Source organism: Serinus canaria, chromosome 1, assembly GCF_022539315.1.
Source record: "Serinus canaria isolate serCan28SL12 chromosome 1, serCan2020, whole genome shotgun sequence".
Taxonomy (NCBI): domain Eukaryota; kingdom Metazoa; phylum Chordata; class Aves; order Passeriformes; family Fringillidae; genus Serinus; species Serinus canaria.
Window position 1 is genome coordinate 25,294,842 of NC_066313.1, and position 23,946 is coordinate 25,318,787.

Genomic DNA, 23,946 nt, shown 5'->3' on the forward strand with positions numbered 1-23,946 from the left:
CCACCAATAGTATATTTCTGGGGCTTTTTTTGATGGCTTGTTTTAAAACAGCACAAGCACTCAGCAATTATTAGTGCAGACATACAGGATCATTCACTATGGAACCACAAGAGTTTCATGGACACAATGCATACATGACAAATCATGCTATATGGGCAGGCCAAAGAGCAAGAAATCTCCTTCAGAAAACATTTGAGGAGTTTAAGAATTACTCCTGACAAGAAAATCCAAAAATTTTGAAAATGCTAATGAGAAATCATAGACAAACCCACAAATCCCTCAGAATGGCCAGGGCACTCACCTGGAAGGCACAAATCTGCTTGATTTAGAGACTTAGAATAGACTCTGCTACAGCCTTAACCACTGGAACTGGTGGAAATTTGGGAAATAAGAATTATATTTTAATTTTTCTTTCAGAATATATATGTTTCCAAGGGAATTGCCCTCTTTTCTTTTAACAAATGAACATTTTGACAGAATACATTTAGATAAGAATTTCCAATCTGCCTCTCTTCTGCATGGATCATTCAGCCTGTGGCAGCACAGCTGTATTTGCCTTCCATTTTTGCCCCAGGTGGAGGATGTCTCTTTACCTGTCAGATTTTCCTTCTGTAGTTCCTTGTGGAGCTGGTCCATGATGTTGAAGACAAGCACAGACTCTATGGCTGCTCTGTACCGCCCAGACTGGTCTGTGCTGGCACTCAGCCCCAGACTCTGCACCCCTTGGCCCGTGCCCACCCCTTCCAGGAGGGGCAGCTCACTGGGGAGAAAGCTGGTCACCATGCTGTGAAGGGTATGTTCCTTGGAGCCAGAATCTAGCAGCCAACATGCAACCTTAAAAAGGGAGACCTCCATGAGACATTTTTTTTTTACCTTTTAGTCATAATAAAATGCAAATATTTAGCCAGGGCTTAATTCAAGGTCATAGTGGATATTTTTTTTCCTCATTTGGCAGGTAAACAAACTGCAATAATTTGTTACATCATTTCAGTAAAAACCTTCAGGAAAGCCTAAGTCACTGAAGAGCTTAATTCTTGAGTGAGAATGCAAAGTTATTTCTTTCTAAAAAAAAAGTTATTTCTGTACTTTTGAAAACTTCATCCTCTGTCAAATAAACACATCTTGAAATGTCTTTACGCTTATTAAAACTTGACTCAAAGGGAATAAATATGAAAATAAGGATCAAAACATGTTTAATCTGAAAAATTACTTTCTGGAGATCAGAACTTGCTATTGATCTAGAATATTAGCCAAGCTGAGCTCTCCTATCTTTTGCAGAACAGGACTAATGTACCAAGAATTCTGCATGGGATATTTTACTCCTTGTAGAGCTTAAACCCCTGTCTTCAAACCAAATTAATTTATATGTAGATTTCAATATCTTGTGGCAAAACAGGAAGAAGCACAGATTTCTACATTGCCTCTGCCATGCAAGCAGCAGTAAAAACTCATACGTATATACATGGGGTTGGGGAGGGTGTACGTATGTATTCATTGTGTCACTAAAATGAACCAACATGAGTATGACTATTACATGGAACAGTGAAGGGAAAGATGTTTTCACTGCTCTTCAATTTCATCCTAAAACTATGTCTTGGTATGAAAAAATCTGTATTTGTCCTTGTGTTGAACACCTTAGTTACTTTGCTGCAGAACTGAGTATTGCAACGAAGCTATTCAGCCCATATGCAAAGCAAGCTTTAAAAATCAACAGCATTTTCTGTGCACCCAGAGCTTTTTGTAACATGAGCAACAAGGTGCTTTTACCACAAGCCAATGTTTCATGTGAGTTACAACTGGTACCCAAACCTTTTGAAATTCCATGTAAACTTTGTTTTGTTTTGAGAAAACAGGGGTAGCAAAGTGGTCTGTATGCATAGTGGGTAAATCTTTTGCTTATAGAGTCTTCTGCTCTCAGAAGGAATAACCTGACCAGAAGCACTTGTCCCACGCTTCTTACTGCAACAAAACAGAAGTTAAGTCCTGTCCACTGGGACTGGGGAAAGATTTATCTTCATTTCCCCTGCCAGGTAAGGTATGAAATGATAATGTGCTAACCTCTGAAACTCTGTTTGTTTCTCTTGCAGGTACCATGAACAATTATAGCAAAGCAAATATCCTCAAAATACTCTTCTAGATTGCCCACTGAAAGAAAATTTCGCTGAACTTCCTGACAGGTTCATACTGTAATAACAGAAGTACCAGAAGGTACTCCTGCCTTTCCACTTTTGTTTTTAAACTAGTATTTTCATCCAAGAGAAATTTCTTAATCCTGCAAACCTTTGGGTCCTCAAAACTTCCTTCCAAGGAGATGCCACAAGCCATCAGCAGAGTTTTGTAGTGCTGGATGAAGTCATACATGATGAGTGAGCACTCCTTCTTGGTCTTCTTCTGCAGGTACAGCTGCAGATGGTTCAGCCTCTCTGTCACAGGCAGGCTTTGGTCCAGCGGTGGGGGTGCCAAACTCGGACTGATTTCTAAGGCAGGAAATACAAGCAAAAATCATCTTTTAACCCATTACATGGTAAAAACAGCAAGAGAAAAATTTTGAATGCAACCACCTTAAGCACAAAAGCTTCAGTTGAACTATGAACAAACAAGACATCTATAGCACTATTACATGTTTTTATCAAACCAGACTCAGCTCCCAAAAGCAATATGCTGTGTCTGTACTAACAAACAAAGGATAGCCAGGAATCAAACCCTAGTCACGAGGTCACTTAGCACAGATTGGGCTGTGTTCAGCATTTGAGTGCTAGATATGTTCTGGAGAGCAAAAACTGGAAGAGATTTAAAGGAAAAAGCAAGTTAGATAAAGAGAACTTGAGAGTGAGCAAATGTTTTAGCCATATGCATGCTCATAGTCCAGTGTCTGAGCCAATTACCTGCCCTTATTACACAGTGCTATAGATGTATCCACAGCAACCTGTCCAAGGGTGTTTAACACCTAAGACTGCCCAGTTTCTCCACCACACAACAGAGCTGGGGTTGGGACAATCACAGCACTTCCAAGAACCTTATCTGCTGAAGGAGCTTTCTTGAGATGCAGTGTCAAATAACCCAGCAGAGCCTGTCTGCTCACTTACCACTCTGGTCTTGGATCTGCTGCAAAGAGATATAGTAGGCATCTTTTCCACCCCAACACACTGCCAGTCCAACTACCAAGATGTCTTCACATCCTTGGACAGGAAACCCTTCATCTTTAACTTGTGTCCGCTGAGGAGAACTCACTAGAGAAATAATTTAAAGTTACTATTATAAAATGGCATCCATAAACACAGAAGATTTGGGATCCTGAAAATGCAAATATGTACAGTTGAGCCTAAAATGGAATAATATCAGGTCTTAGTAAAGCAAAGAAGCTGTGTGTTAGTAGAGGATGGAGAGTTGTTGTCAAGCATTTCCTTGACAGGTCTCTGGTGATAATAATGAAGTGTTAGCAGCTAGTTGGTATGTGAGAGCATCTGAATATTCTTCTGTGATTGCCTCTGAACCAAGGTTACACATTTTCAAATACTTTCAAAATGTAAACTTGGTTCAATATAAGCACATGCAAAATTCAGATCAAGTCTCTGGGCTGTTGCAATATTGCTTCCTTTTTTTCCCCACAGGAGTATTCATACACTGCAGTTTGCTGCTGCTTTTTAAACATATTCTTCCTTTAAAATGACAAGATTAAGCAGTTAGATTCTTTGCTGTCACATCACCATAACAACAACAGTAACATTTCTTAACTATCAAAATAGATTTTTGACAGGCAAATATGAAATGCTTTTTAGAGTGAATGGAAGGGACACACTTCTATCTCAACTCTTGGAGAGGTTGCTAGAAAAGGCCAGAATTTGGAAGGGATGCTTTATGGGTGGCTTAATATGAACAGGAGGAAAACCTTATTTACTTTGAGGGTGACAAACCACTGGAGCAGATTGCCCAGAGAAGTTGTGGAATCTCCTTCTCTAGAGATATTCAAAAGCTGCCCGCATGTGATCCTGTGCACCCTGCTCTACATGAACCAGCTTTAGCAGGGGGGTTGGACTGGATAATGTCCAGAGGACCCTTCCAACCCCAAACACTCCATGATTCTATTACATCAGTGATTTTCCTCCATTTTGATTTTCCTTTCTCCAGCCTGCTGTAAGCTGAAGATACCACATGCTGTTCACAAAATAATGCACTGGAACAGGAAACTGACCTTTTTTGAATTTGCCACCAATCGTTGATTTGGGAGACAAAAGGCACTTTGTTCTTTCACATGCCACTGAGATGGAGAATCTGCTTTTCTCCTTCCATTCTGCAACAAAAGTCTGGAAAAGTGCTCTGTCGCTTGCTACATCAATAATAGTGAAACTTTCAGCACTTAAGGGAACAAATGGAAAAACATCCTGAGACAGCTGCAGTGAAAAGCCTTGGTCTACAATGGAATTATCTTTTATCTCATCTGCCTCAGTTGGGTCTAGACACCCAAGATTGTCCTGGAATGTTTTTACCTGCTGCTCTGCATTGCCCTGTAGCTGAATCATCCGCCCTTCCTTCTTGCAGGTGACTTGTCCCTTTCTTGCAGATGGGAGAGAAACAGAACATCTTGGAAATACCTCTTTGGGAGGTGTTGGAGGAATAAACCCATTATTACTATCTGCTGCAGGACAGGACGTTCTGTTGCTTCCCTCGAGCTGAAGTGTTATGCCATGTGTTTTCTGAAGATCCAAGTTTTCCATTTTGTTTTCTTTAGCCTTGAAAGAGCTTTTTAAATCCTGGCAAGTGGGCACAGGCTTTTGCTCACAACAGTCAGATTCAAAACCTGGCTCTTGACTAACAATAGGAGCAACTAACTCTCCTTTCAAACTAGAACTTGCTGAAGCTGTTTCAATGCCTGAGAGGCTAGGCCATTTGTCCAACACATCCTGCAATCCTGGGCTTAGCTCAAACGAGCATTCAGTCCACACCACTGGATGGGGGTTCTTCTCAAAAGCTTGGTGGCTTCTCTGGAGCTTTTCACCTTGATCTCCTCCTAAATCCTTTGGACTGGGGTCACTGTTACAAGTTACTGAGTTTCTTAATCCTAACTGACCTTGAAATGTAGAAGGAATGTCTTTCAGAAAAGACGGGGAATTTCCATGGTCTAAAACTTCTGCTATTACATCTGAGGATGCTAGAGACACATTGTCACACTGTGCAGGATTCTCGTGTTCTTTCTGATTGTCACCGACATCAAATTTATTCTCAACAGGCCTTGGATTCTGCAAAACACCATCTGGAGGAAGCAAAGCCACAGGGTCCTTTCCATCAGCTTCCATGATGTGAACAGCTGAAAGGTCACTGACATTGCTGAAGCTATCATCAAACAGCAAGTTATCACTCGTATTTAGGCTTGTTTCAGGGACAGGCTGGCATTCTACTTGTACAATGTGTTCCCTACCAAAATGGGAGGCTGCTTTACTCAGGTCTTTAGACACACTCTCCCCTTTCACTGAATTTTGGGTCTGGTAATCTTGTAGAAAGCTGTGTAGCTGTGAGTCAGTCATTGAGAAATCGCTCTCTTTAAGGCAAGGTGCAGGCTGTAAATTAAGGCCTCCAGACTCCAAAACTTTATTACTACTGTGCTGAGTTGTGTTTTTTGTAATGTCATTTGTTGTGATAAGACTTGGGAAGCTCAGTTTCCTAACTGTTGCAGCCAGCCTTTTATCAGTATCATTCTCAGTCCATAAACTGCTTCGTTTTTCTGATATTTCCTGCTGTGGTATTGCTGCCAGCTCTGAACCTTGTATCCCCTGCTGTCCTGTGATTCCAGCTGCTCCCTCCTGTTTTATTATCATCTCAGTTTGAGTATCCAACTGGATGCTGTCTTCAAAGTCTCTAGAGTCAGAAAACAGATGAGAGGCTGGATCATTCTGAACACCATCTGCATTGCTAACACCTCTGGATTTTACTAAAGACCCTTTCAGAAAATTTTTAGGATGACTGCTGCCATTCTGCATGGTTCCAGCTTGCAACAATATTCCGTTGGGCTTTTCACTCCCATTTTTGCCAGCATTCTGAATCTGAATATTGCAGATTTTCTCTTCACCAGGACAAAAATTCTTATCAATCCTCTCCTCAGCACAGCTCACATCTGTTTGAGTTTTATTCCTTATATTCTGCTTAACATCAGTTTTGTCAGTTCTCTGTGTCCCAGCACTACCAGGTATCCCTCTACTTCCTACAATACTGTGTGTCTCCACACTGGTGTGTGGAGAACCCTTCAGCATAACAGGTGCCTGAAAACCTGCTCTCCCCTTAGGGATGCCTTCATTAGTGCTGCTAGGCTCTGTAAATAACCCTTCCATTTTGTCTTTCTTCCCAATCTTAACACCCCCCATCTGTACAGAACTTGAGACTTCATGAGTTACAGAATCTGTTTCCATAAATTCCTTATTATTTTGGTTTGAAACAGAATTATCTGTAGAGATGATGGTGCAGGAAACAGGCAGCTCTTGTATATCTATGCTAAGCTTATTTGAATCTTCAAGAAGTGACCCCTGCAGTTTTGAAGCGGTATTTTTGTTCCTAGTCCGATTTAAATGTGTATCTGTGCTTTTAATCAATCTAGAGGCTGAATATTCTGTTTTCAATGTTGGTGTTTTTCCTTGTTCAGTAAGGATTGCTGTTCTGGAATTCATCTTGGTTTTGACCAGAGAAATTTCTTCTACGTTTTCATTTCCTCTGCACACTATGAGCCGTTTTCTGGCACTGTACACAAGATCACCCTCGCCTTCCTCTGCTCGAGCCTGTTTCCTGCCCAGGACTTCACTCTCAAATACAGAGCTTTCTGTGCTACTGCTCAGTCGCCTTTTACATCCCTTTTTAATATTTGATAAGTTTCCAATCTGGGAACCAAGGCCATTACAGTGTTGAACTCTGCAGCCTTTTTTGTTTAACACCCTTGAAGACTCAGCAGACTCCTCTCCATCTGATCTATGCAGTCTGTCTTCCAGTTCTGACTCACTGCTGATCACAGAGGATGTATCAGTCTCGAGAAAAGACTCTGGGTTCCACTGCACTCCCAGCAGTGCCAAATCCTGCTGCAGAAGTCTCCTGGCTTCCTCCACAATGACAGAGGCCGCTTCTCTTTCAGTGAAGCCCTTCATTCCAGCCATCCAGATGCTGCGCACAGCCCGACGCTCCTCTGCTGCCTCTTCATCCTCATCCACAGCCCTACGAACACTTCGAGGAAGGTAACATATGTAACACACCCATGCACAGCATAACACACATGTAACACACCCATGCAACATAACAAACAACACAAGGAGCTGGCACTATTCTCTTCTGCTCTCATGTCAACTGTCTTCACAGCTTCCTTTACAGAAGCACTCTACTTAAAATATAATGCACTTGATGGGAAATAACTTAATTGGAAATAACTGTTCCTAAATATGAATAGATGCTGATGAAAGATATTACTGCCTGCATACCCCAAAAGCATTTCCAGATTTTTGTGTTCAAACATACCTCAGACAAGTCCCAATTCCCTACCAGGGCAAGATGCAGGTCCCAATGAATCATCCTCCATGCACTGTTTTCCAAGTTAAGGCAACTTCAAGAGCATGAACCAGACAAGTATCATGACACAGTCCAACTAGTACTTGATCAAGGAAACTTGTTACTGCACTAATATATAAATCACAAGAGAATCCCAAAAGATAATCAATAAATCATTGAACATATGGTGAAGATGCCCTTTAGAGGCAGCAAAAACTCACCAGAAAGCACTGACAATTTACCCAGGACTAAACAGTGCATTGAGAAGAGGAATAAGAACATTTTGGTGTCAAAAACTTATTCTGTAAATACAAGGTGCTTCTATTAATTTCAGAACAACCATGGAATGACTGTGATCTGTCCGAGAGACATAACCTACAAGTTATGTCTAATTAATATTTGACACAAAGTTCCAAAGGGTTGCCACATTTTATTGCAGGTTCCATCCTGTAACCCTTCACCTTACAAACTCCTTTACTCGACTTCTGGACTTACTGATTTCTCACCTTTTAAATGGTACTGAGCTCTTCAGAGCAGCTGCCACGTCATCAGGACTGGCTTTAGCGAGGTCAGCCACAGTGACAAAGCCAGCGCTGTAAAGTGCCCTGGCACGCTGGGCGTTGAGCAGAGACACCCGCACCAGGTCACACAGCTCCCTGTGCACCCCAAAAGTGAGCCTGCTCTGGAACTGAGAGAGCAGCATCTCCATGTTGTGCCAGCCCAGTCGATTACAGAAAACTGTTATCATTCCTGAAACACAAAAGTTACATTGATGTCTGAACTCCAGCTCCAGTTCTACTAAGCTGGATTCACTCCCCACCTCCCAGTCTGATTCAGCACTCACTTTACATTTCTCACCTTCCATTATTTACAAAAACTAACTCATGTTTATTACAACTATGAGTAGGAGCTAGTCTTGCAGAACTCAATCTGCAATTAGCTAGTTAATCAGTGAGGCAGAAACTCTGAATGACACTGTTTTTTTTCAAAGATGCTAATATTGAAAGTTTGAAGCACATGCTTCAAACTTTCAATATCCTGAAACAAGAGTCCTATGAAAGAATCATACTGGGGAAAAAAAAGGCAAAGGAGAAAGTAGTGATGAGAGTCATTAAGGGAAGCCATAGATTTTTGAGGAAACCCAGCAATGACATCCATAAAAGTAGACCTTGGCCTGCAGGATTTCAGTTACTGAGAGCATCATAGGAGGCAGCAAATCCTATGATACAGGTTACAACTGCAGCCCCCAGTGCATGGAAGAAGGAAAAGAGCACAGAAAAGACAGTTTCTTATTCACAGATTGCATCTACAGACAAAAAAAACCACTGAAAGGCATGGCATCCTTCACTAATTTTACAGTGATTATAGAATACAACTTTTATCATATCTCTTAACTCTATGTCATATCAATAGTTAATTTTACTTCCCAGATTACTCCTGTGAAAACTATTAACACTGGAAATACAGAATTATGAAACTGCTACAAAGTTATTTATATTAAGTTTAAAAAAAAAGTTATTTATATTACCAGAATTAATTTAAACTATTCTGCATCAGTTGGCGTGACCTTTTCATTTTGGGGCTTTGACTCATGCTGCAGCCCACACAGAGGGTTTCGCAAGTCGAGCTAAAACTGTCTTAAAAAATGAAAACCCACTTATGGAGTAAGGAAGGATTTAGGCAACAGAAAAAAATATCTTGGTCACTGGTGGGCTGTTACTTCTACTCCCACACAGCTTTCTTAGGGAAGTTAAAGGCAGCGGCTGTCTGACCTCCTGTGATCTGCTGATAAATGACCCAGAAGCCACTCACTCTGTTCTGAAAACTGTAACCTTATACCTTCTGACCAATTAATTTTGCATTCAGAAGAAAGCCATGTCCCATCTTAGAGACTCCAAACTTTACTCAATGCTGAAAGGTATTCTTTCCTCATAGAGCAAAGCTTTAGAAGGGACTTGCACTAATTTCCATACTTAGTATTGAACAAGCTACATTCCTGCACAGCACACAGCTGATTTCCACAGACCTCAGCACGCTGCACACTGCTTGATTCCCCTCAAATGGCCCCCTTCCCACTGCACACTCTGGTTCCACAGCAGGGGCAACCACAGGTTAAGCTATAAATCCATAAGTGGTTTCACAAGGCTGTTTGCTGTCAGAACCACACTGTGGCTATCTTTGCCCCAAATCTGGAAGGACTGAAAAAAAAAAACAGAGTACCCTAAGACTCCTGGGGTATTTTGCTCAGACAACTTGCCTGCATAAGTGGCAGCAGATTGCTGCAAGGATTGAAGCTGACCACGACTACAGCCATATTTCTTGGTCATATCTTGTAAAGGAACCTCACTGATTAAATCCAGAAGGGCAAGGCTGGTGAAAAACCTGTTGACAAAGTACAAGAAGAAATAAAATTGTCATCTGGGGCACATTACTGTACATAGCAAAATGTGCTGTGATACATAGGACAGAACAGTTCTACACTATAGCACACAAAAGAAACAGAGAGGATGGCTTCCTAACACATCAGCACAAACATCTTGTGCCTCCAGTGTTCTCAGACCAGAACAGACCAGGTCCAGGTTCTCTGACCTATCAATTCACTCAGAAAAAGAGCCAGTTCCTGAAAACAGACACAGAGCCTGTGCATTACAGATGTTATAGCCTCTGATCTCTGCACTTTCACACCCACATTCTGTGGCTACCTTTTGTGGATGGCCATTTGTCTGTGCTGTTTCTCTGTTTTAGCTGTGATTTTGCCCTTTACAGAGCGAGCTAGAAAGCCTTCTTCAATCCCCACCAGCTCAGCCACACGTTTCATTGAGGCTGGCAGCTTCTCCCACAGGCAGAAAAACTGGTACCAATCAATGGTGGTCCACTCCTCATACACTGGGGTGACCTAAAGAAAATAACACAATGGAAAAAACTGTTTTAGAGAAATAAACAGAACTAAACAGAGTTTTGGGTAAACAAAACTACAGCCTAGGGAATGTGGTTAGAGCATCCTACGCACGAGGTAAAGGCACTGAGTCACAGGCGTGGACCATGAAGAAAGTAAAAGCTCTTCTAATCCAGTTTCTTTAATACTTGTACTGATGAGATCTGACTCATATGGGTACTCCAATGATTAAATCATTTAGAATCTTTGTCAGATTATTCTTTATATCCAAGCTACTAAACGATTTAAATTTAAGCTGTCTCTTCAATGTCCTTTAAGAAAACAAAATTTTATTCTTTTTTTAACAAAATTTACAGACATCTATCAACATTTTAAAACCATGAGTAAGCACACTAACCACTGCCACAGAATCTGATAAAGCAGGAAGGACAGAGCACTTGCTAGAACTTGCTGAAGCTTTCATTTACCTGGAGTACAAAAAAATCTCCACTTTTATTATCACTAACAAAAAGCCCTCCAGAGCTTTTTTTAAATGTTTTTTAGACATAAAACCAATTCTGTTAATGTTTAGTCAGCACAGAGTCAGATCCTCTGTGAGGAGACAAAATGTCTTCATACCTTTATCGATATAAAGGAAGATTAATTATTTTGAAAGAACTAAGAGTTGCTTGGCACAAATGTTAAATGGCACAGAATACTAGATGCCTATGTGGTTGTAAATCATCCATGCTTCTTCATCTGCTGAGAAGAACAAAAGTTATTAAGATGGGGGTTTATCTTTTGTTGTTTATTGGGCTTTTGTTGTGATTTGGTTTTTTTTTCTTTAAAGAAATCTATTTTCCAAGTCTAGCAAATCCTTATTTGTTTTCCCTAAAACAGAAGGGCTTGGAATTCAGTCTAGTATTTGTACATGTAAAGGATGCAAGCTTAAAAGAATTTAAAAGTATTTTAGCAGATAAACTCCCTGTAGCTCATAAGGAACACATGAAGAACAATACTTTAAAAAAATTAAAAAGCAACAAAATGAAATAAACCTTTAGCCTTGAAAAAGAACAGACTTGCAGGAAAGTGTTTTAGAGTAGCTTAACAGAAGAGAATCTCAAGAACATTTTGTTCAACAGTGTATGATTTAAAATAACCTTAGACAAGCTGCTGCAATTAAAAAGTACAGCATAAAAAACATTATGCCATCACTGCCTTTACCCCAGAACAGGAACAAATTTCACCCTGTTTTTTGTGCTTTGGACATTCAAACAGGGAAAACATTCAATGGTGCATAACACAAAGGAGTTCACTTTACCTGGCAGAAATAGAACAAAATATAATGTAGTCCTCTAAAACAGAGATATGAGTACATATGGGACAGCAGCAGAGCCAAAAAAAATCTAGCTGTTTTAGCCCATAACTGGGCTATTGAAGTCACCAAGCAGAGACAGGTACCCTCAGACTCCTGCCTGCCCCTGCCTCCCAGCTCAACAAGCTTTGTAACTGCAAGCACATTCCTCTTGGAGTGAACTTTCTATTCAGACAAGACTCCCAAACTCTGCCTTTGATTTATCATCCTGGTAAAGACAATACACCTTATTCTTAAAGAAGGCTAAAGCTGACTGACAGATTTCAGCTGATGATTGCACGATGGGCCTCTGGCAGCCATGAATCCCAAGTAGCTCAGTGCAACTCCCTCTGGCTTCCTCAATAATCTTCACAAGTTCATGGCTTCCTCTCCCAGGATCTTAAACAGCAGTGCTTAGCTTTTCAGGTCTATGTGCTCATAAATCTTGACACACTCTGGGACACTTTTCCCTTATAAGATTTATTACACTCCTTCCTTTAGCCCTGGCAGCATCACCAGGCAAATAAAGTAAATCAGGGATGAATTTCTCTGTAACTGAATCAAAGAAAGGCCCAGCCATAGACAGGAAGTGGTGTGGCTCTCTGAGGCTTTTTGGAAGCAAAAAAGATACTAAAAGCTCAACATTTTCCTGTGCCTCCAAACGTAATATGAAATTGAGCCTGCTAATCCCAAACACACATCCAAAAACCAATTTGTTTCATCAATTTCAAGTGCCTCAGAAAATCTACAATTATTTTATGCTCAAAAGTTATTAAGTTCTGAAATCTTAGTAAGTCAAGGGTGACAAGAATGGGGTTAAATGGCACACAGCACCTGTCTGCACAATGGACATTATGGCAACACACTCATTCTGAAGAACCTTCCATTTAGAAACTTTTCTTCATGAAGGATAAACTAAGCAAAGCACAGAAAAACTCAAACCTATGTTCATGGAGCTGCCAAGAACTTTGCAATGTGCTGTCTCCCCTTAGTTTTGGTAGTGGAAAATACAAGACACAGAACAGGAACCTACCAAATAGACAATATGTAGATCATTCTCCAGAACAAAGCTTTTCATAGCTCGCTGCAGGTCAGCAAAGATTTCCATGGCTTCAATTGGTGAAAGAGAAGAGGAAAGAGTAGCTGAGCCAAGATGTGTTGGGTGATAAACCTTTGCTGTTAAGAAAAAATATATATTGTACATAGAGAAACATTTAGGTGCAAGTTTACAATAATTTTCAGGTTGTGCTGCATTTGAGAGAATTCTAAAGTTTCACAGCTGCTTTTTCAATAAGAAATAGTGTATGCCTCCATTCTGAAGACAGAAAAACAGAAACAGCAACAGGTTTAGCCTTGCCTATATCTAAACTAGCCTTTTTCTCTTTAGAAAAAAAAGACAAAAATCACAGGCTGCAGTTAATATGCACCAATCCTGTGGTAAAAGTTTGCTTTGTTTAAAGATATTTTGGTAGTTTTTAGACTAGGATGCATCTGTCTTAGAGGTGATGTTCAACTGATGTGATGTGCCTTCCAAGAACATGTGCATGCAAAATATGATAAACAGGTGTAAAGATACCTTCCAGAAAGCTTGAGTATTCTTGTTACACAATTCTTTAAAATAAAATATAAAAAAATGCAGAGAAGTCCTTACTATTAATTTACATTGAACATCTACTCAGTTAGCAAATCAAAACTGCAATCACTGGGAGGAACACCAACTTTACCTTTCACATCATTGCCAGAGTCCACAACCTGAATGAATTCATTTTCCAGCAGCCATGCCACACAAGCCTCGATGGGTCCAGCCTGTGCTTTGTCTTGCTCTTTGCCATTTTCCCACTCGCTTTCTTTCAAGCTGGATGCAAGCAGAGTGCAAGAGGCATAGGTCTGCACATCCTCTGGAGTGTTGGCTACTCCCCCCACTATGATCTGTTGAAGAAAAATATCTGTTCATATTGCCAGAGATGCAGTAGGACAGAACATCAGATCAGAGAATCAGAAAGAGTGATCCATCATCTCAGTTTTAAAGAACCATTTTCCCAGAGAGGGGAATATGAGGCAAAGCAACAGATAATTTTTAAGGATTTTCTTGGAAAGAAGTCAGTCATCTTGGGCAGAAATAAAAAGACTAAGCTATGGAAAAGAATGATTAACAAAATCTTATTCTGAAAGTGAACATACACATGGCAGCAATTTAGATTTGAGACTAGCCTGAGGCATTTTTCTTAGCCAACACTGTGAAATATTAAAGTATGTTAGAACACAAACTGCAATTTTGTGAATTCAAAAAGCAAACCATGAAAGTGGAGTTCTTATAAGGCTCTTCAGCATACAGAAGGTTTCTCTTAATAAATATGAATGTTATAACCCACCACTGTTTTACTGATTGAGAGTGATTTTGTTCATCTTGGATTTTGGTTTTGCTTTTAAGGAACCCCCTTCTTTTAGATAGCTCTTATACAGAAAAATACATTTAGAAATTCCACTGGTCTGCTAAAATTCAAAATCTATGGAAGTACAACCGAATTCTAAGCATCACAAGAGTTTTTAAAAGACAGTAAAAGTATAGCAAACAGATTCTATTTAAAGGGTCTTGTATCTAATCCAAGCTCAAAAGCAGATTTGGGAAAGGACATAAGCTAACCTACATGAAATTAAATCCTTTTGGTCCTTTTTACTCCTATAGGAGCCCTACAGAGGAGGGAGCATTTTTGGTGAGCTGCTTGCTCACCAAAAATGTATTCACAAAATTTCAATCGTTCCTGCGCAGAAGAGGTAGGTAAATTGAGGGGGTAAATAAGAGACCCTACAAGGTTCCACAAATGTCATTATGGCCCAATTCAGTCTACAAAGCCTCTAGGGTCAGTAATTTACAAACATCCTCCAGTTAACAGTGTCAGGTCACACCTTAAGTTTAAGAATCACACTTAGTTCTGCCTGCTGCTTGAGTACATCTAAACACAATAGCAAAGCTTTTTTGAGTGTCCCGATCTGCAGCAAGCAGAGAAACATCCTAGACAAAATGCTGAATACTGAAGCAAGCTGGCAGAGCCAAATAAATGACTGACTTGACAAAGGAGGAAACACATGAAAAAGACATGCACAGAAAACATTTGGTGGTGTCACAGAAGAAACCATCCTACAAGGGTCCAAGCACAATTCTAATCCCTCGGTGTCCCGTACCTCGAGTATTGCTCTTTTCATGCTAGAAGCAACACCTTCTCCGTCTCTTCTGAGCAAACAGCTGCAAACAGGCTTGAGAGATCCCTGAAGTAGAGCAGCACCTTTTGATCTCTCTGAGGGCTTGCAGACTAAAATGCTCTCACCTATTGGAGAAGAAAAGAAAAACAAAACAAACACAAAACCAATTACTTTGGTACTGCATCTTAGCACTATAACAGCTGCACACAGCTCACCAAGGACATATTATTGGAATGGAAAACTGTAAGTATTTTCAAAAGAGCTGAGTAACAAAAGAAGAGGAAAAAAAGTGCAACCTTAAACAGTGCATATGAATTGCTATGTAAGAACTGCAAAGATGCACAGTACATCAGAACTAAGGCAAAGCCAGCTCCAAAGTTACATTAGGCTAATCTGGGTCTTGTCAAGTCATCTTAGGAGATTCCACAGCCTCTCTGTTCATCTGCTTTGCTGCTGAACCACTCTTGCTTCTTGTTCTGGAGTGGAACTATAATATACAGTACCTCGTAGCATCAATTTGAGATTTTCATTACATTAATAAACTGAAAAAATTTTTGAAAGTAAGAAGAAAACATAAAAGCTGCACAGTATTTTGACAGTTTGTATTAAGTCAACCAGCTTTCACTCCAGAAATAACTAAGTCAGAAATCCAAAATTACTGATCTAAGCAACTATACATCCTCTGAACTTTCATATATGCATTTATATACACATACACGTAAATATCCTGCATAATATATCCATTAAGGTAGGATATATTGGGATGAAAGTACATCTCAATATATCCTACCTTAAAATTCTCTGTCAGACATTGCTCAGTTAATCTCCAACTACTGAAACTCTGTGGGAGATAAAAACCATCCCAGAGCCACGAAAAAAAAAATGAAAATAATGGGTAAATTCCTTTAATGAGATCATAGTACTGAGGCAAGGGGGTTAGAAACTAAAAGGTGATTGATTAAGGATAGCTGTTTAATCAAGTGTATTGTTTAACATTTGCTGCACTTGCGAAGACGAGATGAGAAAATGCAAGGATATTTTGATAAGGAAGGAACTGTGTCCCAAAGCAGGAGGGAAAGAGTGCCAGACTTGCAAAGCTGTTGAGATAAGAAAGGCTCCTTGGACCCCCAAAAAAGCCTGGACCAGCCTTGTGGTTTGAACCGTGACCAAGAGAGCAGGGAGCACGTGCAAGAAGACAAGGTGAGAAGCCCACCCTGAGGAAGACATTGGAAAGCTCGTTGGCTTCCTCCCATGCAACCACCAGCTGACCACCAGAGCACTGCACTTATTATTAATCAGAATACCAAGCAGGGCTGGGCAGGGCTGGGAAATGAATATGCATAGTGTACTGCAAAACTTGATGCACATGTAACCTCTCAGGGAACAAAGAGAAGGTTAAATTCTTCGGAAAGCGCGCATGTCTTTGGAGGAGTTATCCCCCACATGCCTCAGCGCTGAATAAATACACACCTACTTCACAACTTTTACAAGTTGTGGAGTTTTTCCATGTATCAGTACAGTTTAACCATGGAAAACACAGTGGCCACATAAAGGATATTTTTTTCCACAAAGCTCTTAGGGAGAAACTGGATCACTGAAGACCTTAGCTAGTTGCAAGCTTTGTTATCTGGCACAGGATAAATGAACAGGGTAGGACACATTTGCCTTTGACTAAGAGAAGAACACTAGTGTTGGATTAGCTGTACATTAAATATCATGACAGATTTATGATAACTTGTTAAGATTTAAATGCATGTAGTCTGGACACAAGGTAATTTTGGTAGTGGGTATCTTAGTATGATCCTAGGAATGTTAACTTAGGATAAAACTGTAGCTGTGGAAATGCTACAGTAATTAGCAAATCCAGAGGTAATGAAAACACAATGCACTTAAATTTAATGAACAGAATAAATAAATGCAGCGTAGGCGAGTAACGAAATACAGCTTAAACATAATTACATATATTAACTACAGAATGAAATGATGTTCAGAGGATGTCTCTTTGATTTTTTTAATCGTGCCAGGTAAAAATGTTGATATCAGTTGATCACATACTTTTGACAGAACTGGGGAGTAGTTAAGATGAACTGCCTGTAAAGCATTGCTTCATGAAAGAAAAGCTTATTTTTATTTTAGCAATAAAGAACATCTATTCATTTTGTATTTGGGTTCTGATGTGACCTGAAATTTCCTCTGAAAACTTCCTTTTGACTCTTTCAGAGTGATGTATCTAAAAGAAAATCTAACAGAAGATGGGTATCCACTTAGCTCTGTATTACCTGACAGCTTTACAAGACTTGAGAGATATTCTTTCCCAAGATGCCACTGATAATTCAAAGCTAATAATTGCAATATAGTAAACAATAAATTTTAAAAAAAAGGAACTGAGCTGTTCCAATATCCATTACCGAACATTTCAAATACTAGGGGAGGTCCAGGTTAGCATCAGATAGACAAACATCAGAAGACTCAATATCTAGGTATAAAACTCCATTAAAACCAACAAAGGCCCTACAAAATCCTAGGCTTTGTTCAGCTTTACCTATTTCTCCTTGGGAAAACAGTACTTTTGATGAATGCAGAGAGAAACACATTTCACTCTCCAAAATTATATTTTTAAGTTTCCATCAAATCAAGAAAAATAAATTGAAAAACCAAAATGTAAGACAATCCAAAACTACCATGTTGGGAGAGGAGGAGGAATTCAACCCAACAGCATTTATCTTTTGTCTGTCAGCTAAATTTCATATCCACATAAGGCACTTTTTCCAGCTGAAGTTGCTGTCCTCCAGTCTCCCTACTCTGTGACAGAGTAGCAGCTGGCAACATAGCTTTATATTCTCATCCAAAAGATTCTGTGGAGTGGAAAAAAATGGTACATTCATGAAGCTCATCAGCATAAAATCAACTGCTTACACATCAGAAATGTCACATCAGAACTGTCAAAAAGGGTACTAATTATTGTAACTTCAAGGAGAAAAAGAAGAAACTTCAAGGAATAATGTAATTTTACACCTGCCTCTACAGTCAAATGAGAAAGTCTGGAAAATTTCAAAATCCAGCCTGCAGCTGCCCTTTCCTTGAACGCACAGGGAGAGCTCTCAGAGATATAGGTCGCAAAATGCTCTGTTGCTATGCTACTCAGGCAAAAATAGAAAGCTAAATGTAAGAACAGTCTGCTTACATAGGGCTCCAGCAAGCACCAATCAAACAATCAGGAGGGCAAATCCCACCTCCCACATCTGTTGAACTTCTTCTTTTCTACTGTGTTTATACCTGCATAATGTGGCTTTTTGCAATCATCCACAAAGATAAATTTTCATTGCAAATTAAAATAACAGGCAGGATTTTTTTGTTGAACATCAATCAGTGCCACTGTATGCAAGAAGGTGCCATATTATCATATTATTGTAAACTACTGTTCATATTTCCCTGACTCTGTCTCATTACTATTTTCAAGATCTATAAAACTGATGTTTAAGTTTAATAAATCTAAATCATAACTTCAGACAACAGAAGTTTGTCAAATGAGGGTTGTAGACTTTGCATGCATTTCTTACATTTTAGGCCCATCTGATGAGAGTTTACCGCAAATTTTCTCACTGAAACTCTAAACACTTTAGTCAACTGATCATGGATCACAGAATTAAGGCAAATGAACACAGCCTTAGAAGCTAACAAGAATTCAAAGGCAAAAATAGCCTGTTCCTGAAGTAACTGACATATAAATACCAAAGTCTGTCTCAGTCAGTGAAAACAATCCCCTGGGAATTACAACTTTTACTCCATTAATACCAAACAAATTAATACCAAACAAATTCATCTTGATTAACCTAATCATACAGCCTGCAAAAGGAATTCATCATGATTAGTCCCTAATTGCCAAGTACCGCCCTGGATTTAATCAGGTTAACACCGCTCCGACAGAATGTCAGTAAAGACTCTGCTTACCCTCTGTGTCCACCCCTTTCCTGCCAGCCCTTCCAGCCATCTGCTTGTAGGTGAGGATGTCCAGCAGCCTGCCTCCGAAGGTGGGCGTGCGGATGATGACGCGGCGCGCGGGCAGGTTCACTCCCGAGGACAGCGTGGAGGTGGCGGCCAGCACTCGGATCAGGCCCTGCCGAAAGGCTCCCTCAATGATGTCCCGCTCGTCGAAAGTCAGACCTGGGGAGATGTGGCTTTTAGTGACCCTTGTGATGGCAAAACTGAATGGAAGAGCTGGAAATCCTGCTGGCTGGCAAGGAAAGAGCAGACATAATGAACATTCTCCAGTCAGTGTTAGGAACCAGACTTGCAGCACTACTTTAGTTAACTTCTGACCAGTAGGTGAAGCGAAATTTCACCATTAAGTTTTTATTATTCAACTGACAGTGATATACTAGCTTTTCTAAGGTGCTTGTACACATTGTGGCAAGATGAACTACTTACTCCATATTAACAAGTACTGCAAGTAAATATTTAAAGAAATAAAAAATGAGAAAACAGTAGGGGAATAGGATTTACTCATCTGCCATCCTGACCCTGGATTGCTTCTTCATTATTTTCATTACATATTTGGTATGCATCTTTCTACATTACCTTCAGGGCTTCAGGCCAATTTTATAAGAAATACAGATTCCATAAGCATTTGGAATTATTCCTCCTACATAATCAATGCCATAGCTACTGTTTTCTCTCCCAGTCAGTCTTTTCTCTCTGTGAATCAACAGGTGACATTAGGTAGGCTCTATTACCTACCTAAGTAAGAAATAAAAAATCCAAGCAGAAGTGTTCACAACACATGCTCCTTTCATTTTTATTTTTATGGTTATGCTGCCTCTATTTACTCATTTATTTCAATACTAAACTGAGGAAAATTGCTCTGAAATACTCTGGCAGCTTTAGGAACAACTTGAAAATACTAGAGCTGCAAATCATTGAAGTTTTCAGCCATTTCGCAAAGAAAGGATCAGGCAAATTGTATTCTAGAAGTTGCTGTTATCCAACTGTCCTGGTTTAAGGCAAATTTGGGAGAAAGCCTCCAAAACAGCGTCCCTCCAGAAAGCAAACCCACATGGCCCCTCCCCCCAACCGGTTCGGGGAGGATTCCTCAGAGAGAAGTGGAAAGAACCTGTTTATTCAACAGGCACAGCACCCCCCAGCACACAAAATGAACAATACCAGATGACAAAATTCCTTCACCACTCTGAAAAAGATGACAAATTCAGAAAGTCTCTCCTGGGTTGCTCTGTTATCAGTTCCTCCGGAGCTGGGAATGGCTGCTGCAGGCCACAAAGTGAAAACTTTCGGTGCTTCCCAGGTCCCAGTCCAGAGCAGACTTGAGTAGTTCCAAGAAAAGGGAAAGACAGTCTAGGGAAAATTTAGACTTCCTAGCTAAACTAACTAACAAGCAAAAGCAAGAGCAAAACTGAAAGCAACAGCAAAGCAGGAGCAAGAGCAAAAGCGAAAGCAAGAGCAAAAGCGAAAACGAGAGCAAAAGCAAAAATGAGAGCAAAAGCGAAACGAGAGCAAAAGAGAAAGCAAAAGCAAGAGCAAAGAGCAAAAGCAGCACTATGGACTGCCCCCTCTGTGTCCCGCCGACTGTGGGGGAGTGAGCAGGCTGAAAACAAAACAAAACTTCGCTTTTCAGAGCCAGTCTTGAAGGGACAGAACATAACATCCAGCATAAACAGAACAGATGACTGGGGATACAAGCATCATAATGTCACCCTAGGACACCAACACAACACAGAGAAGATGTAGCAAAACAATTTGTGAACTCAAGTCTCCAGCCACAAAACACGAATTTCAAATTTGCCTGTAACTGTGGGATTCTTAAAGCTTATTTAATCATAAGCTACAAAATGCTTAAAAAAGTAACTGGTAAATTGCTGATACCTGCAAGAAAAAGAACCCATATGACTTAACCATTACTGAATTCAAGACCAAGATATTCAGGAATACCTGCATGATGAAATGCCACTCCCCATGGCAAAGTACGCTGGAGCACAGAGTCCAGGCCTGAAATCGAACGCTTTAACTGATCCAGGACCTCATCAATCCCTTCTCTGTTCACAACAACTGGGGCAGGGGCTGAGGTTTTTGCAGAACCTTGAGAAAGAAAGTATTTTTATAGTTCCTACTAAAATTAATTTTCATTAAAGGTACTGTGCATACTGTAGTCTTCTGTTATGTACTTTTCTCTTACTCTCAGTTTGTTGCAAACCGTAGAACTCCCTGGCAATGATGTCTGCCAGCTTCTCACACCAGTTCTTTGATGGACAGAAGAGCAGGACTGAATGGCCACCACAAACAGTCTCATAACACAGGCTCACAATATGGTCTTCGTCTCCCTGAATTGAGATAAAATATTTTCAGTGCCCTCTCAGATTGAATGAGGTCTGTAAATGCTGTCCTTCTTCTGTATCCCAGGAGGAACCTTCTACTTCCAGTCAGAAAGAGAAGAAAACATAGAACATGGAGAACTGTTATCTCAGTTTCTGTCTTGCTTTATGAAGTCCAAGCACTAGTATGGCCACGTTGTTGAGGGCAGTTCTAGACCTACCCATGAATACATGCAATGTTTTACATCTTGCTTTCAAAAATCTTTTTCTGAATGAAGGCCACACAGTGCACAAATAAATCACTGCAACCTCCACATCATGGCTAACAGCAGAGGGGAAGAGCCCCGAAGGAACACCCCTCTACTTCAACTAGGGAACATTTGTTAACTTGGATGTCTGAACTAAAAGTGTGGCATGTAGCAGTCTAAGCATCCCGAATAAGAGGCACTCAGCAAGCACGGCTGACCAAAGACTGCAGGTGTTCAGAGCACAGTGGAAGGCTTTTAGGGATACTTACATAGACGTTCATGCAAAAACCTGCTGTTTACAGCTTGCTTTTTTGGTTTTAAGATCTTTAGAAAGTCCCTGCAATTGATCTGTTATGCTTGGTTATGCCAGATTCTCTTGCAGCAATCAGGCCAAAGGAGGAAGAGAAAAATGTAGGCGTACAGCAAGAAATAAAAAGCACTAAAATGCAAATGAAAACAGGGGAGCAATGGCAGGAACTTCTCCAGAAGGAATCAGCCAAATTCAGTTGAAGTGGTGAAATCATCAAGTTCCCTTTTATTGGTCCAGTCTGAGGCAGAGAAGTCTGAAGGTCCAGTGATAGATTTCAAGACCGAGATTCCCCAGTCTTATAAAATTAGCCAACTCCTTTAAACCATCAAGTCATAAGCCTAGTTTAGTTCTTTCTCTTGCTTAATTTAGTAACTATCCAAAGCAGCTGTCTCAAAAATATCCAAATGCAACATCACCATCTCAATATGGCCACATAAAACAAATGCTCTAGTGAAAAACATTTCCTTTTGTTTCCAGGATACTTTTTCTTTGCTGTGCCACCATGCTGCTGACAAGACAATGTCTGTGCACAGCAAGAATGGAGTGCAAAACTTTCCAAAATATTGCTGCCATTCAGCCCATACTGCCCAACTACTACACTAGTATTATACAGAGCAGTTAAATCTACTGGAGAGAGAATTTACCCTTCAAAGATTACACAGGAAAGGACCTACAAGTAGAGAGCTCAAACTTCCTACTTGTACCCATTTTGTTCTTTGAAATCATCATAGTATGTTACCCCTAATTTCTGTATCCTTTTCAAGCATGCAAAAGGACTAACTACTGAAAACAGATTCAGAAGAATTGGAATGGACATCTGCCTTCTAATCAGTGTCAAAATTAGATCATTTAGCAGTTTAATATAAGCAGGTTCATTACCAGATTTTAATACAAATACTTTCTCCCAATTACGAGTGCAAATTCCTTGGCCTAAGCAGGAAATACTTACTGCATTTGTGAAAAGGAAGTAGATTTCCAGACACAAGATAGAGTTGTGGGTAAAGGGAGACTCAAACTCTTTATACCTGTCAAGTACTCAGAAAAAACATAACTGCAAAGTCAACTTTGTCTACAAGTCAGATTCAAGAATCTTCAATACCTTCCTGAGTCTGTATTTTGGGGTTTTTTTGTTTAAGGCAGGAGAAGACAAAAATACCAATTTTATTCTCAGTTTGAGCATGAATCTATGAAGTAAACAACAAAGTTGTGAATGTCAACTATTTTAAAATAAATTTAAAAACATACCAGGAGCTGTCTCTTTAACTTTAGCACTATGAAAGGCATTATCCCAAAGGCACTGCTCAGAGTTTTGTTACCTTCACTTGCAGCTTGGGCTGGAATTCTCGCACTAAATTCATGGAGGAGTCATATATGTTGCTGCCAATTTTCACCCACTCCTTGAGGGGCACAGGGCGGAAATCTGTACAGTAGAGCTCTGCATCTAACCATGAAGCCAGGAGCCCCAGGTTAGGGAGGGTAGCACTCATGCCTACTATCTGTATCCCACCAAAACCAGGACTGGTGCTCTTTGTGTGTCTGGAAGTGATTAAAAGAAAATGAAAGTTAGTGACAACACAGGCTACTGTTCTGGAAAATGGAATTCAGAAAAAACCAGTTCAATCTAATTCCTTTCAGTCTCTCTTAGTGCAAAGCTATAACTTCTTGACAAAGAAAGAAGCCATACGCTACTCTTAGAAAACAGGTCAGGTTATGCACTGATAACAAGATAATTCAGTTTTTAATCAATTTGAACCTAAACCTTTACCTTTTTTAGGTAGCCAACAGCTATAAATTGACTGCATATTTGCAGAGACTGAAAACAAATACAAAGATCAACTAGTTCCTTGCCACTAAAAAAAACATGGAAATAAAGGAATGGCTCAATCTCCACTGCAATCTTTCTAAGCTTAAATACCTTAATTAAAACACTTCTATTTGCATCCATTTCAGGACAAATAATATTAGAATAATGTCTTCCTAGATCTGAGAACCAAAACCCTAAGAACAGCAAAGAAGCAAGTAGCTTATGTTCCTAAAATGCTGAACAGCAGCTTTCACTAGAGACAGTGAGAAGTAATGGACTCCTAACAAACCTGACAACACAAACTGTTAATTTA

The 23,946-nt window shown here is 40.0% G+C and overlaps 1 protein-coding gene across 9 annotated transcripts in view; it reads right to left on the bottom strand.

Annotated features, from left to right (window-relative positions):
* Positions 1–23,946, bottom strand: part of POLQ (DNA polymerase theta) — a 53,158-nt gene that overhangs the window by 16,832 nt on the left and 12,380 nt on the right. For 6 of the 9 annotated variants that reach the window (XR_007776893.1, XM_050971045.1, XM_050971041.1 and 3 more), the window contains exons 6-19: positions 23,146–23,365; positions 21,136–21,280; positions 20,892–21,038; positions 18,900–19,112; positions 14,931–15,073; positions 13,472–13,676; positions 12,781–12,923; positions 10,221–10,414; positions 9,776–9,900; positions 8,025–8,268; positions 4,193–7,200; positions 3,087–3,230; positions 2,281–2,477; positions 594–834 (exon numbers count right to left, since the gene is read on the bottom strand). Coding sequence is in view for 8 of the 9 variants with exons in the window: in XM_050971045.1 (XP_050827002.1) it covers positions 594–834; positions 2,281–2,477; positions 3,087–3,230; positions 4,193–7,200; positions 8,025–8,268; positions 9,776–9,900; positions 10,221–10,414; positions 12,781–12,923; positions 13,472–13,676; positions 14,931–15,073; positions 18,900–19,112; positions 20,892–21,038; positions 21,136–21,280; positions 23,146–23,365 (5,369 nt within the window). In the remaining variant the exon portion in view is untranslated. Of the gene's footprint in view, positions 1–593; positions 835–2,280; positions 2,478–3,086; positions 3,231–4,192; positions 7,201–8,024; positions 8,269–9,775; positions 9,901–10,220; positions 10,415–12,780; positions 12,924–13,471; positions 13,677–14,930; positions 15,074–18,899; positions 19,183–20,108; positions 20,424–20,891; positions 21,039–21,135; positions 21,281–23,145; positions 23,366–23,946 lie in introns of those variants that run through there. The other 3 variants (XM_050971074.1, XM_050971071.1, XM_050971079.1) reach the window with 3 other exon arrangements.